Source organism: Pseudomassariella vexata, assembly GCF_002105095.1.
Source record: "Pseudomassariella vexata strain CBS 129021 chromosome Unknown BCR38scaffold_3, whole genome shotgun sequence".
In the NCBI taxonomy this organism is placed as follows: domain Eukaryota; kingdom Fungi; phylum Ascomycota; class Sordariomycetes; order Amphisphaeriales; family Pseudomassariaceae; genus Pseudomassariella; species Pseudomassariella vexata.
Window position 1 is genome coordinate 427,644 of NW_024467958.1, and position 15,541 is coordinate 443,184.

Sequence of the window (15,541 nt, forward strand, 5' to 3'; positions counted from 1 at the left end):
CCTTTCATTTTTCTAGTACCTTGGCATGGCGGAGAGGGACATTGGATTGCTTCTAGGGGTGAAAATTTATCATCTGTGGGATTGGATTGTGAGGTTCGTGGCTGCATGATAATTGCTGTGCAAGAGTAGATTTTAACATGCCTGGCTGCTGAAGCGTTACGTACAAAATGATCAGCCTGACTAGACTGAAACAAAATCAACCGTGATAGGTCGGGTAATCCTGTGTTGGCAGATGATAATAAGGGCCTATCTGATGAGAACACCCTCAGAAGGCTGATGCAGGGTATGAAGGTGCGATGCTCAAGACATAAGAACATAGTAGTTACTGGCTGCAACGAGTTTACAGGTGTACCTCATCAAGCGTTGTTCTAAGACATTTACCGTTCCTTGGGCCTTTACGACTCTTTTCACAACTAAGTGGACATTTATGAACGCACCATGTAATATTTCCCCTGGTTTTGTTTATTTCGCCAAGCAGCGTTGCAGAAATGCGTTTGTCGCGAGTCAATGTGAATGACTCTACGGTGACGTGTTGAGTTCCAAGCGCCGCCAAGCGTTCATCATATGGTATCCGGCTAACAGGGGCTACCCTTTATTTCCCTCTATGAGAGACTGGCTAAATGCGCAATTGAAAGTAAATTGGTGTGATTCATATTTTCGTCAGCTCGACAACGGTAGTTCATAGTGCTGTATCATTGCCAACGAATAGTCTTGGATGTCGACAGGTCGTCATCGAGATGCACCAGCGGCCGTGAAGCCAATGTAGTTGTCGCCGTGGACCAATAAGGTAAGGATAGGGCATTGAGGCATCTGGAATGCGGCCTGGGGCGATTATGCATAGTAGCGTCTGTCTTGAGTAGACATGCTTTTTTTTTCTTTTTCTGTAATGAAAATTGTTTCCCCACATCCCGTGTTGAAAGGGGCTGGGGTAATAGTCGTCATTGGTTCTACGGGTCGACCATGTCTGTTTCTCAGTAATACCTCCACGCTATTGGGTCAAGTGGTGCCAAGAGGTAGATCTCGGGACAGGCGCTGACGCGGTTTCGAGGTGTCCACTGTTAATAGACCATGTGTAGTAGCCAGCCACAGAGCATGGCTGAGTTATGCGGATCCGTTCATTGGCCAAGTTGTCCAACAATTACGCACTCCTCGACTATATACAACCTAGCAGGGGCAGGGCAGGGCACCGGAAGGACCCACAGTCTGTGTTGCCCCAGTCTTTTGATCTCGTAGATATCAAGCATTCGTCAAGCCTTCGCCAGAGTGGACCTGATAGGCTAAGTAGGCGCTTTCATCTTTGGCCAGGACTTCTGGAAGACGACAAAAGTGTTACGCTTTAGTCTTGACGACCCGGCAGGGAACCCAGAAAATATATTACACGTAACCCATGTCTTGGCTCCTGCGCCTGATGATGAATCCAGATCCACCGGCCGCAACGATCGTCAAGGAGATGCTGCGAATAGCAGCGGCAGCTGTACACGTGGGGCGAGGAACACATCGTCTCGTGAGACTCAAGATGGTATATACGTAGATTGGAGGTATCGTGGTAATTTAAATCTTCTATATTCATCCAGCATCAGCAAGTCAATCACATTCACTGATAACCCTTCAACTACTTTCGCTTCTGCATCTTCAACAGTATCATCAATCACAGTCTTTCCACTTCACAACTCGTACTTACATCACCTCCTCAAAATGCATTATACCAACACTGTCGCTGCTAGCTTGGCGCTGCTCGCCGGCTCGGCCATGGCCCATCCCGGCCATGATCTTCAGACGGAGATCAAGGAGCGCCGCGATTTCATGAGCAAAGTCGCCCGCTCCGACCTGACCCATTGTGCTGCCAAGCTGAAGGCCCGCGGTATCGAGCAGCGCAACGTTGCTCGCCGATCCCGCATGGTTGAGGAGGCCAGAGCGAAGAGTACGTAATACCCTAACACATCACTTCAATTATACACGACATTATGCTTACAATTATGCAGGAGGCCTGAAAAAGCGCACTCTCGAGACTGTCCTGGCAACTGACCACAACGCGACTGACCTGGGCTACACCGCCGCCACTGACGCCGCCACCCTCTTCAGCGGCAACAGCTCCTGCATTCTGACCCCCGATGTTACTCAGGGACCCTACTACGTCGGCGGCGAGTACATCCGCCGCAACATCATCGAAGAACAGGAGGGTATCGATACCGTCCTCGACTACCAAGTCATCGACGTCGACACTTGCGACCCGGTTCCCAACGTCTACCTCGAGATGTGGCACTGCAACTCCACCGGTGTCTACTCGGGCGTCGTCGCCTCCGGCAACGGTGATTCCAGCGACACATCCAATATCGACAACACCTTCCTGCGCGGTATCCAAGCCACTGACGCCGACGGTGTCGCCCAGTTCGAGACGCTATTCCCGGGACACTACACTAGCCGTGCCACCCACATCCATATCCTGATTCACACCAACGCAACCGTCTACCCTAACGGCACTTTGGGCAACGAGGTTTCCGCCAGCCACGTGGGACAAGCCTTCTTCGATCAGGACCTCATCACCGAGGCTGACACCATTGCCCCCTATAGCAGCAATACGCAGGAGGTCACTCTCAACTCCGCCGACAGCATCCTGTCCGAGGAGACCGCTACCGATGGCGTGGACCCCTTTTTCGAGTACACTCTGCTTGGTGACGAGCTTGCTGATGGTTTGTTCGGCTGGATCGCGTTCGGTATCAACACCACTGAGAGCTCTACTGTCAGCCCTGCTGTTTTCTTGTATGCCAGCGGTGGTGTTGCGAACGAGAACTCAAACATTGGCGGTGGCTCTGGCGGTGGCGCTCCTCCCGGTGAGAGTGGAAACACGACTTTTGGTGATGCTCCTTCTACCACTTCTTCTTCCGTGGGCTTTGTTACCAGCACGGCAGCTGCTAAGAAGGCTAAGAAATGCTAAGGGCTCGGTTGATGTTTGATGTTTTACATTTGATGGGCTGATGGGCTTGATGGGTTGCGAGAAATGCCTGGTTCCATTGTATTTATTTATTTCTTTTTGTAAATAGGACGGGTTGCATAAGACTATCTCTTTTGAGTCAAGTGTTCTAACAGATGGGAAGGTACGGCCAAGTTCAGGGTCGAACGCCTACAAAATCCCTGCATCAAGCCAGAAGTAGACACAGATAGAACTGTCTTTGTGGCCTGCTGAAAGGAAGTGACGAGGAAAAGGATCATTGTTTCCGACTGCAATAATGTCACGGGCGGGCTATTCCCACTTTTCGGGTTTGACCAAGTGCCAGCAGAAATTGTGTGGCCATTTGGCAGATTAGTCCCCCACACATATACTCTTTGAGTTATGCCACATCGCACTGGTTTTATAATTAAGAACTGATAATATATCAGGTATGGATACAAATATGCATGCATAGTAAACTACTCAAGGCAGCGTAATGTATATATACAGACACGGAAGGGGTACACTATTTCCGTTTGAGAATACTCTCTCTATGTAGTGAGAGGAATAATATACAAAGAATATATCATGACTCTATAGGCAAATCCGCTCAAAATGTTACAATACCATGCTAGACCATGACTCTTCTCCCACACCTCAGATATCCTTAATCATAAGATAACCGCGAGATTATCATAAGTTCGTCTTATACATCTATATCACTATCAAAATCAGGAATACTTGCTAAAACATCACAACGCCTCAATTATTCTGGCCTACAAACGTATGGAGAAACCCATCAACTCCGCGGATGACTCCACACCTCCTGACCAACTACACCATCCTCCCCCACCTCCGGAATCGCCTCCCCCCTCACCGGCACCGACCCCTCCATCTCCACTATCCACGGACTTGACGCCGTAGACCCGGAGTAATAACTGCCCCCCTGTGACCCATCACTCGGATTCCTCGAGTGCGAATGCCCATGCGATCCTCCTGCATATACCGGTAACTCATTCCTCCACATCCCGCCCACGTGTTGCGACCCTTCACTTAGATTCCGCGAATGCCCACCATGGCCTGGCAACTCATTCCTCCACGTGCCACCGACGTGTTGCGATCCCTCGCTCAGATTCCGCGCGTGTACAGCCCCTTGTAGTTCGCCCCGCCATGCCCCGCCACTGAAATGCTTGTATGTGCTGTGACTGGCTTCCATCTCGGGGATGTTTGGTGGGGTCTTTGCGTTTTTGGTGCCTTTCTTCCACCACTTGATCCAGCTCAGTCTACTACCTGTTGTGTTGGAATTCAAGTCCGGCTCCATGGTCGATTCAGGGGTTTTCCATCTTCGGCGGAGTGCAAAAAAGCCGAGAGTGGCCAAGAGGACGAGGACGGCGACAGTGCCGATACATATCCCGGCTATGACTCCTGGGGAGACACCTGGTCGGCTTGAATGCGACATTTCTGCTGCTCCCGCTGCTGCGAATGTCGTTGTCGCGTGGGTGGGGGTGAAAATGGGTGTGGACGTGGTTACTTGGGATATCGTGGAAGTGGTTGAAGAAGACAAGAAGGGAGCCAGCCCCATGGCGACGCGCAGTGTAGGCTGCAGCGACTCGGGAAATTGCGTGGTATCATTTTGGTGCCACACTATGACAACGTACGCGCCAACTGCCGTTACAACTGATTCGAGAACTGTGGAAGATTCGCGAGCGTAACCACTCACGGTTTCGGTAGCAGTCAATCTTGCCGTGAGGCCGGCCTTGAACGTTGATACGCAGATCGGGTAACCTTTGGTGAATTCGACCATGGAGAAATCCCTACATGGCTTGCCAGGGTTAGCTCCTATCAAGTCGCGACAGCACCAGAGACGAGAGATGTAGTGAGGGTTTCACTGACGACGTGCAGCAGTACCCTTCATAAAAGGTATCTGTCACATCTCCCTGCGGAAAGACAAAATTTATAACCCTCTTGAACTCCTGTCCGCTCGGACAAATCCCCGGGGTGTAGTACGCGTTCACTGAGTATGGCTGGCAGATATTCCAGGCAGAATGATGCCGGGAGTCGCTCCAAACTGTGCCTTCTATTTCGGGATCATAGTACCATTGGTGAGCACAATCGCCTGGTGGTGTGAATAACGTCAACAGCGGAGGCTGCCGATCGAGATTTGGGAAGCCACCAATGGTGGACGTGATTATTGGAGGCGTATGGAAGTTAGAGGTTGTCATATCGGAGACAGTCTGTAGATCTTTTCCACAGGGATATTTGGATGAAGCTTGCGCTGGTTCCAAACGTAAGTCATCAAGTGGGGGAAGCTGTTGCCATATACGACTGCCATGGAGGCATATTCTACAACATATCTACGCCCCCACGTACCATTATTTGCAACTTCCGCACGATTACCTGGTTTACCGTCGTGCGGTCTTCCTGTTGTGGTCTAACGCTGTGGCTCGTCTCCATCTCAGCCAATGAGGTGCTGGGGCTTTTATGCATGTTGGTGATCTGCATTGAATCCCTGAACAGCTAGGCCTGAAAACGGTCAACACGTCACAAAAATATTTCACCAGATATTAGAGATTCCGAGGGAAGCGGCCCGATACCGTATGATCGCCGGGTGGGATCGAGATAGATATGAGGCACACGGGATAGGGTAGGTGATGTACCCTAAATACCCGGGTTCTCGAAGTCCTCACATCGGCCCCCAACACCAGAAAATTGCTTCGCCTATGTTTTTTCACTGGCCATGAACCATTGGATCGTTAATCCTCAAGAATCATCCAACCGGACGAAGAAGGAAAAAACAAAGTCCTGGTTAAAGTCACACCCGCACTGATGCCACTCGGTTCTTTGCCTCTGTACTATGCAAGCAACCATAGCATCCTCGTACTGTAAATAGCACGATGACAAAACTTGGGGAATAGACTTGCCTCGTATTGTACGGATAGTGGTACCAAACACCAAACTGGTTGGTGCTATATGCACGCGAATTTCTTCCGTCATTTCGTCTTTCTCCTTTCACTGCCACACTGTTAAGAAAGTATTCTCCAATATCACGTACGAAACCTCGGTGAAAATCATCTTAGGCTCGAGTATAAAATCCTCACTCCCTGGTCATTCATCTGGTTGCTCGCCTCCGCATTCTCGTCCTCCGGCTTCACCAGCGCAGAGCCCTCAAGCTCAAGAAGCACGGGACTCTGCGCATTGGAACCGGCATGAGCGCCCTGTTCACCCGGATTCTGTGGCTTTGCACATGCATAATAACCCTGCGCCTCGCTTCGTTCCACAGCACCGGCGCCAGAAGATCTGCAGGCCGTTTCCAAGAGCTTGCGCGATAAAGGGGGAAATTTATAATTCCGACGGCGGCCGGTAAACTGCTCTTAGTGCTGACCTTGAAGCCTGGGTTAAAATTCGGCATACGATAGAGGTTCTTCAGGAGAGTTTCCACCACGTCAATTGCCTAGATGTTGGCCAAGCTAACAGGTTTCTAAAACCGTCGGACGCAAGTAAAGAGATAAAAGGAGAAGTAAACCACCAGACAGGCAGAGAGGTAACTTACAAGCTGCAACAGTCGCCTCTATATCAGGTGTAAGTCATGCCATCGCCCAAGACATCGATATATGCATATATTTGTTTGAAGTCATTCCCACTCGGAATAACACCTGCGAGTATGACTTACCCTCATGCGAGCATGGCTAGCAGTATTTCGAAGTTTCATTAGCCTTACTATTTCCGTAGACATATATGCTGGTCATCCAAAGATGCGAACACCGCTTAGAACAGAGAGTTTTAGGGGTCCGTATGGATAGCAGAGGAGGCCATGACCTGTTTCCTCGGAGCTGTCAGTTGATTTAACCGTGCTGATGGGAGTTGTGGAGAAGCTGCTGGTCGTTATGATGGAAGCACATATTTCTGAAAGATCCCCTTACTCCAGTCAAGAAATTGGGCGACTTTTGACGTAATTATACAATATCATGTAGCGTACCGAAATGAGCATAGTCAAGTCCAGGACATCAGGGTTAAATGTAACCTCAACCTTAACTATTACTGATCGACACTTACGTAGTTTAATTTATGTCATGCATGAATCCTAACAACCTGAACACGAGTACATTGGTAGAAGACATGCATAGTGTACAACTAGATAATGAACAATCAAATAATCATCTTAACGAAAGTATAAACAGTCAGTAAGAATAAAACTATCACCAATTTCGAGTGAATTCACCTCCGTCATATCCAACTCGTCTCCGTCCTCGCCCCAATTACTCTTCACCAGCAAGTCCCAAATTGACTCCTACATCCCCATGAACACCAATCCTCACCCCCGCCACACCACCCCCAAACACTGCAACAAACTCCTCCACACGTCTGCCCCCTAAATTCATACCCACACCTCCCATCCGTCGAAAGCGGCCTACTCTCCATCACAGTGATTGTGCTCGTAGCCGTGACTGTCATGGTGCTACTAGCAGTGGATGTTTCCACCGCCGTGACAAGCACCGTGTCCGTCCTCGTCTTTGTGCTGGTGATCGTACCCTTGGCGACTTGGCTGCATGCTGCGGAGATAGAGGCGGGCTCCCAATTGGTGATGGACATTGGGGTGGCAACGGCTCTGACCTGGACGGTGCGTTTGGCGGGGCCATAGATAGTCGTTGTTGCATCGGCTCTCAGAGTGGAGTTGCCGAAGTGGGAGATTGCTTCTTGGAAGGAGGGGTCTTCGTCTTCACGACGGAGTTTGACTTTTGCGGCGGCTGTAATAGTAACTGTGGTGGTGGTAGTGGTGGTAGCAATGTTGGTTGTGGTGGCTGTTATGGTCTGGGTGTTGGATACGGTTGTTGAGACAGTTGCAGATTCGGTGGGGGCTGAGTAGCTGATGTATGAGGTGCAGAATTCGGCACCTTGAGATCTGAGGTAGGCGATATCATTGGGACAGACAGGGAAGCCAGGAGTTTCGGTATTGTAGTACGAGAAAGAGAGGCCGATGGTATAGTGGTCGTTTCCGCGATATTGCCCCTATTCATGTCAGGAGGGTCACTTAGAATGGGATGCAATGCTTACATTATTAGTCGCATACGAACTGTCCCATTTTTGTGTGTAGAGAGCACAATACTGCCCCTGAGGATTTCCGTTCTGCGCCAAGAGATACGTAGTAAAGAACTTGCAAATCATGGGCCTGTGGCCATCGGAGGGTGGGTGCGCCGTGTTGTACTCATTCTGTGATCTACAAGCTGCCGCACAGAGATTTGGATTAAAGATGCTGGTGCTAAAGACCTTGGACCCCATAAAGGTGTCCTTGCCATTGCAGTCAGACGGAGCGTTGATAGTCTTCTGTCCTAAAAACTGGCCCGTAAACCCTGGAACGTTAGGGACGCCCTCCTTCATGTACCCGTTCGAGCCAGCAATGACGACATGGAAGTCCGCACGCCACTGGCCCATGTTCTTCGCATTGGCCGCCTCGACATAACCGCCCCAGAAAACACACTTGATGACGGTGGTGGAGCGGGGATTGTTGCATCTGGCGGCCGGCTCGACGGTCGGGTCCCGCTCGAAGTAGATATTGATACCCAGGCAGCCGGTAATCGCATTACACTTAGAAGCGCAGAGAGCGGGATCGTAGGACCCGAGGGTGGTGGAGCCCATGTAGCCGTAGGCGCTGCTGCTGCCTTTGAGGTTGGAGAACGTCTGGGTGTAGCCTGAGGGGACGGGGGCGTTGGTAGCTGCGGCTGACAGAGACGAGAAAGCTAGAAAGGCAGAGTCCGTGTCGGGGGTTGGGATGGGTCCGCTGCCGGTTGGCTGGGGTCGCAAGCATTGCGAGCTCCGAGTTTGCGTTTCTCAACGGCTTCAACGGGAAGAGGGTTTGCGGTGGCTTCTGCAGTTGCGGCGGCGAAGTCGTATGTAACGACCTGAGTGGTCACGCCGATGGGGACTGATGCTGAAGGTGGGTCCGGGGCGCTGTCAACGACTACAAAATCGATGTTTTGACGCGGCACCAGAGGAGTCGCATTGCTGATGGCCACGAGGGCTAGGAGGAATGGTTTATGTACCCTCATTGAGAGACACGTGTAGACGACAATAGAGAGAGGGGAAGCAGAAGCAAATGGATGAGGAGTTGGTCGGAGAAGGGGAGGGTGCTTGAGGTCTGGGTTGCTCTGTATCATCATATCCCGTGGGAATTGGACTTATTATACTTGATGAAGGCGGTCCTATTCATCTTTTGCCACCTTGTGCCCCTGGTATTCACTATGAAATGGCGTCCGAACGCATGATCCACATCGTACGCCAAAAGCCCGAAGTCATGATTCTCGTCCAGCTGGGCAGTATATGCCAAGGTCACTACTGTCGAAGTTATGGAAATCTAGCTATCATCATTTGGGGGAGTCAAGCTGAAAGCTGTAGTCGCTGAAATTGATGGTAGATCACTGTCTGAACCGATGACAGGGTAGTGAGCATGCACGGTCTGCGCCGAGCAGCGGACAAGCAGCCATAAGCAGCCACGTCGGCTCCAAGGCAAGTAGCTGTCGTTTATTGTTGTGATTAAGCCGCACAGCCTGAAAATCGCAATAAATGTTCCAAATAGGGATACCGACTTGATCAAAAGCAGGTGAAGTTTTCTGCGTAGCTAGCTCGCCCTTGACCTTGGGAGAGAGGGTTAGGTCAAGGCTTGCTCATTACAGCTGGGCTTAAACAGATCTGGCCAGGCCGAAGCAAAGAGGCTCGTGTAAACATGAGAATACCAGAACCTGCACGAAGCTAGAGTATTCTAGGCAGTCAAAATAGTTATCATCTGGAAATTATTGTCGCCGAGTAGAATGTGCCATTTTCGGCTGTGGCGTCCGGGATTAAAGGCTCAACCAGGCAACAATTGGCAGCTGAGGAATCGATTGAGAAAAGCCCAGGTTGAGCTGATTCCAGCAAGGCGAGCTGATGGGGCTGAATATTGGTATCGTATATGATTATTTTATCAACGCCATTTGCGTTAGCTTCAAGTTCGACACGTGTGTGACGGGTGCTTCTAGACCAGAAAATGCAGCAACCTCAGCTATCATGACCAGCACGTCCGACAGCAGAGGAGAAGTATGCTGCGAGAGCTAAGCTGAACGCCGATAAACGTCTAAAATTGTTTACGCGGCATGATCCAAGTCGACTTCTTGGACTTCTCCCCAAGGGCCCGAGGGTTCGCCGAGCCTGTAAAAGAGTACGTCAATTGACGAGATAGTCCTGTCCGATGAAATTGTTCATGCGTTGTTCCAGGGATCTCAGTCAACTCGGGCCACCCTGGCTCTCTTCAAGAGTCGAGAATGTGCGGTATGCCATCCCATCAAGAATGCAGGAGTTACCTCCGAGATTTCCGTTGTCATAACCCAATCTTAAACCCACCCGGCATCAAAGCCTGAAATAACCTGTCAGGGTCATATTTGCGTGAAATATGCAGCAACTTCTCCCTACTCTCACAGCCATACCCACCAAAGACATCATTAAATTCAGCTGCGTCGCCGATATACTTGAACCCATCGTACACCCCCGCCTCCTTAGCCGCATCGTTCATCTTAACAGTCGTATCGTCCGCCCAAGCCATTACTACCTCATCATAAGCCGTGTTATTCCACATCACCACCACAGCCCATGCAAGATAATCCCCCTTATCGGGGTCCAGCCCAAGCGCATTCCCGACCGGATTCGTAGCTTTTGATGCCTCCATCCATAGCCGCATGATGGGTTGCCAGTACACTGCGACGGATACTAGTGCTTTGGCTGGGACCGCGGCGTATAACTCGGGCAACGCCGCCAAGTAGGCTTCCCAAGTGACTGAGAAAGATGAATGAAGACCTTCAGGGGTAGCGCTCACGACCGAGCTGTCAAAAAAAAACGCGGTTTACGTCCGGGATGCCGTAAATAGAGTTTGGAGGGACGGCGACGATGTCGGATAAATTGGCGAAAACGGTCGTGAGTTCTGCGCTGGGTATCGAGAGGAAGCCTTCTAAGAACGCTGGGGTGGCGTTGCTTGGACTGTCGTAGAAGAAGGTAAGGGTAACTGATTTTTGTCGTGGGTCTGGTGTTAAGGCTTGAGGCAGTATATGGACAAGAGGATCCTTATTGCGGCTGATAAATTGGGCCAGGGACTGCTCGTGATTAGTTAAGTGATTTTTGACCAGCGGATGAGATGTAAAAACCTGGAATAATAAATCGATATCACCCTCACCCACAGTAACCCCCCCGGCCAATACCTTGATACTCGGCACAGTCCTCAACTTGAAATTCGTCACGATCCCAAAATTCGCCCCTCCCCCTTTCAACGCCCAGAACAGATCCGCATAAGCATCTTCGCCGACCCGAACAATCTCTCCATCCGCAAGCACGACCTCATATTCGACCACGTTATCCATCGCCCACCCATACTGGTAACTATGGAAACTCAACCCGCCTCCTAGTAGCAACCCAGGCACACCCACATTACCTATTCTACCCCCCACAACAGCGCGGTCAAACGGCAGCAAATAATTGTAGACATCACTCCATCGCAGTCCCGGACCCACTTGAACGGTTTCTCGGTCCTCGGAGATGGCAATCCGGCTCAAATTTGATAGGACGATCAGGATTCCATGGTCGATGCTGTTCGCCCCTCTGACGAGCATGTGGCCACCGCCCCGGACGGCGAATGGGGTGTTAGTGAGCTGAATTGCTTTGATTGTTTTAGCGACATCTGTAGCGCTCGTGGGGCGCACGATGCATGATGGAGAGAGGATTAAAGTGGGGGACCAGAAATGGCCTGCTTCGTAGGTAAACACTGTGCTGTTTGGGAAGAAGGTCTTGGAGGGTAAGTTGGCGGAAAGAAAATAGCAGGCGTGTGATAATGGATTATCTGCAAATGATGATGAAACCATTCCCGGCTGCTCCCACAATTGGAGCAGGGCTGATGCAGCAGGAATGAGGTAGGTAACGAAGGGCCACATGATCATAATTGATAGCAAGGTGTGCCCAGAGAATCGAGGAGGCGAGATAATAAAAGAGATGTGACTTGGTATTTCGGATACTGTTACTTGCCACTTACTTATGGTCAGTGGACGCATCTGACGCTGCAAGTCAGATCCGCAAATGGTAAGGTCAGCCGTCCACGATGTCGACATTGACTGGATCATGTATTAAGTTGATTGGATAGTCTATCCAGGATAGATCGTTAGTGATACAGAACATGAATGTGAATTTAGGAGAAAGCGGGGAAAGAATACGCGACGAAATATTGCCCAATTGCAAGTATTCTAGCCACCATGTCATCAACATCATACCCCGGCCAGCGCCGAAAGCGGACATCTACCAATGGTAACTTCGTAGCCGTAAAGGCCAGGGTAGTAGGCGAAGGCAGCGGGGAAGGACTTTGCGATGACCTATCTCGTGAGGCCAACCAATGATGAAGTGGAATAATTACTTCATGCTGGTGAACTACACTAGACTATCGTGCACTCAATCCCCTTCATACCATCCTGCTTTGGCCGCTCAGCCATCCGATGCTGTATCACCTTTCCCAACTTAAGCGTCAACTGGTGAATGACCAAGGACCCATCCAGTGGTGAATATGTTGCTCCATGCACACTGTTCGATCTCGTTGACACTGCATAGGCTATTGCCCCGTAAGCCAATGCTTGGCCTGACATTGCCAGGCAGGTCTTTCAAGCTGCGTATCTTTGTGCTCGCAAGTTTCACACTGCTCTCGTATTCAGACAGCGTCGGGGGCGGTGACAATCCAGCCCGTCTAATTCCCCTATGAGCGAGCCGAGTGCAATCAGGTCGCATTCCATATAAGGTCACTAATTCGCACATTTTTCACGACCCAAAGCCATCATGGCCAAACGCGTCTCATTTTTGTGGACTGCCTCTCAGCTAAGCTTATATTGCATGAACCTATGAATGTGTAACATGGAACTAATCGTACATCATGGATCAGGCTATTGAACTTATCTTGCTGCATATTTCTCGTGCTTTGGACTGAGCTCGGGTTTTTCTTTCACGCCAGATCGTCTGAACCTGACCAGCACCATACCTTTGGTCCCAGCTCTCCGTCGCATGTCCGATGCTCCTGCAACGCGTTTCTCAGGTTATTCACCACCGCTCCAGTATATGTCAAGGTCATCGCACCAGTGGCCCGAACAAAGAGAAAGACCTGCCGGTCCCGCTCGCCAAGTATTTTAGCCACGGGAATGGCTATCTTGGTGTCAGGGTACGGCTAGGCCGAAGGCAATAGTACAGAGTGATGGGGAGTAACGGGCGTCCCTCCTACGTAGCACCGGGTGGTCACTGGCGGTCTCAGGTAGGGGTGCCCACGGTGATGCATTGATCTCTGTCCTCTCTATCTTCCTTCGTCTCGACTCCTTACTTATAGCCAGCCGAGGTTCTCTCTTGGATTCTGGATGTTTGCTTCCGTATGTCTGTGTTCCTCCGACTTCGGCCAATATCTTGGACAGCGGCTCCTTATCTGCAACCAAGCGATTCCCTATCCGCTGCAAACGGCTTCAACGGCTCTCATTCGCCACAAGCGGCTCTCTAGCCGCCACAAACGGCTTCCTACCTGGTGGAAGCCGGCCCGCCTCGGATGACACTTGTGGCTCTGACAACTCCTTCCCTATCCTACTTCGAGATGGTCCTTATATAGATAGCTAGGCCGCCGTTTGGACCCGGCATAACAGCAGGGTCGGCGATGCCAAGGATCTTGACTCTCGTCATCCCAAAGCTTCACATAGATTGTAATCATGACTCGGGAGTCTTTTGTCCGAAACACCCCTCCGGCGGCCCGCCGGTGTCCTGCGTTCAGTGTCCTGACACCCACTGGTGCCTATGGCATTCTGTTCTCTGACACTTGGGCAACTCACACCTTTCGCCGCCGTCTCAACCCCAGTCCCGGGATAGCTTGGACCACTTCGAGTGGCAGCTGGAGATGCCGGGGGACGGTATATATACACAGCTTATACAGCAGGATTAGCTTCCCTCTCCTCATATCTTCCGCCGTGCCCATCAGGTCCACAACTCGACGGAACCTCTTCGCCGCCTCACGCGTGCAGACCCGCATTCAGGGTCCTAAGACGTCGTCCCAAACACTAGTGAGTAGCCCGAGGTTGCCATTGCCATCTCGCATGATCTGATCTTTGACATGGTGGACGTGCCACGGCTTGGGTGTGACATAAGCATTGGTCAGGTCAGAGACGAGCTCACACATGACATCTTGGTCGATATTCAGTGCGGACGTCAAGTCATGTCGCTCATCCCAGATGGTGGCGGATAGGACGTCATCGAGGTTCAAGACAGGGCCCGTGATGAATGGAATGTTGGCACAGTCTACGGTGGCAGGTACATCGCCATCTGAGTCTCGAAGCCGCCACACTAGGACATCGATATCTTTGCATCGGCCTTCCTTGATTCTGGGCAGGACGAAGTGCACACGTGGTGGCCGGTTGCCATGCCGGTTCGCTCGTAACGTCCCACACCTACATCCGGGACACCCCACATGTGGGACGCCCTAAAAATGACACTGTATATTATAACCATTGACTTCAACCTTTTTTTACACATATTCTAATGCGACTACAATACAGCTTTCACCGTCACTAGGGTTTCCAGACTCGCTAGACTCATCTGTACTATCCTCAATTTCACCAGCCTCAATTTGAGCCTTCCGAATAGCCTTGATATTAGTAAACTTCGAATTTGGGCTCATCTTGACCTTCCTCCGCTTCCTAGCCCTACTAGCCTCAAGCTCTGCCTCTATTGCCTCAATCTTTCGCTGTGCGACAGCTAATTGGTAGTCCTTCTCATCAAAGCCCTTTTGAACTTTCCGAAAGAGTAGCCGCTGGGTATTTGGATCACTATCAAGCTTGCTGAATAAGCTGAGTTGATCTTGGAGCTCATCTCTCCTCTTAGGCGTTGACCAGGCTACTGCTGATGTCTCTAACGCCCAGTCCTGGCTACTCTTACTATCAGAGTACCCTTTGCAAGTCTGACTAGGCTGTCTGATTGGTGCTGACGTATTCTCAAGGAGCAGGGGGCTCATAAGGGGTCTAGCTATGCTCGAAGGCAAGAGACCAGTATATTTCCATCCACTGATAATGTTCTTAGCGGTCAATGCTGCTAGACGTGCCTTTCTATAGCAGAGGAGAAAGTTTCTCTTCCCTACGACAGTAGTAGTATCCCATCGGTCAAGGTAACCAAGCTCCTTCTTATAGGCTGCCTTGAGGGGTCCAAAGACTGACTGATCGAGAGGCTGGAGAACGTGGGATGTGTGTGGCGGCAAGAAAAGCAAGCGTATCTTGTTTATAAAGCAGAGGTACATAAACTCTGTCGTTTCGTGGCTATTATGCCCATCTAGGATAAGCAACCTAGTCTCTTCAGGGTCCTCTGGTTGAGTCAAAGGAATAAAGATCTTTTGTAGCCACTCAATAGCCGTAGAGTCTGACGTCCACCCATTCTCTGTTGCTGTAAACCTCCAGGCTTCGTATGGAGTCAAGTCCAGAGGAAACCACTGCTGCTGGACAGACTTCCCCTTGTATATCACAAGTGGGGGTAGTGCAGTACCAGTCGCAGAGATACACTCTATAAGAGATGTCCAAGCTCGAGATCCAGGCTGTTTCTTCC

General features: G+C 50.6%; 6 protein-coding genes across 6 annotated transcripts; 1 reads left to right on the forward strand and 5 right to left on the reverse strand.

Annotated features, from left to right (window-relative positions):
• Window positions 1-1,695: 1,695 nt before the first annotated feature.
• Window positions 1,696-2,935, forward strand: BCR38DRAFT_506804 (Intradiol ring-cleavage dioxygenase; the record flags this gene model as incomplete). Its single annotated transcript, XM_040864945.1, has 2 exons — window positions 1,696-1,921; window positions 1,983-2,935. 2 exons carry the CDS (start codon window positions 1,696-1,698, stop codon window positions 2,933-2,935), a joined length of 1,179 nt encoding a protein of 392 aa, XP_040718579.1.
• Window positions 2,936-3,728: 793 nt separating this feature from the next.
• On the reverse strand, window positions 3,729-5,151 carry BCR38DRAFT_406234 (uncharacterized protein; the record flags this gene model as incomplete). Its single annotated transcript, XM_040858027.1, has 2 exons — window positions 3,729-4,743; window positions 4,823-5,151. The coding sequence occupies 2 exons, from the start codon at window positions 5,149-5,151 to the stop codon at window positions 3,729-3,731; spliced, it is 1,344 nt and encodes a 447-aa protein (XP_040718580.1).
• Window positions 5,152-7,047: 1,896 nt separating this feature from the next.
• On the reverse strand, window positions 7,048-7,714 carry BCR38DRAFT_422674 (uncharacterized protein). Its single transcript, XM_040859547.1, has one exon. The coding sequence runs from the start codon at window positions 7,517-7,519 to the stop codon at window positions 7,193-7,195; it is 327 nt and encodes a 108-aa protein (XP_040718581.1). The 5' UTR covers window positions 7,520-7,714; the 3' UTR covers window positions 7,048-7,192.
• A 24-nt stretch (window positions 7,715-7,738) lies between these two features.
• BCR38DRAFT_506816 (uncharacterized protein) lies at window positions 7,739-8,997 on the reverse strand (the record flags this gene model as incomplete). Its single annotated transcript, XM_040864946.1, has 2 exons — window positions 7,982-8,997; window positions 7,739-7,936 (listed from the first exon to the last, which is right to left on the reverse strand). Coding segments are annotated over exons 1-2 (780 nt in total), but the record flags the coding sequence as incomplete, so codon positions are not given.
• Window positions 8,998-10,277: 1,280 nt separating this feature from the next.
• Window positions 10,278-13,639, reverse strand: BCR38DRAFT_463837 (uncharacterized protein; the record flags this gene model as incomplete). The annotated part of the gene is made up of 5 exons (XM_040862650.1): window positions 10,278-10,776; window positions 10,910-11,043; window positions 11,095-11,783; window positions 12,944-12,995; window positions 13,601-13,639. 5 exons carry the CDS (start codon window positions 13,637-13,639, stop codon window positions 10,278-10,280), a joined length of 1,413 nt encoding a protein of 470 aa, XP_040718583.1.
• Window positions 13,640-13,718: 79 nt separating this feature from the next.
• BCR38DRAFT_422686 (uncharacterized protein) lies at window positions 13,719-14,064 on the reverse strand. Its single transcript, XM_040859548.1, has one exon. The coding sequence runs from the start codon at window positions 13,980-13,982 to the stop codon at window positions 13,782-13,784; it is 201 nt and encodes a 66-aa protein (XP_040718584.1). The 5' UTR covers window positions 13,983-14,064; the 3' UTR covers window positions 13,719-13,781.
• Between the last annotated feature and the right edge of the window lie 1,477 nt (window positions 14,065-15,541).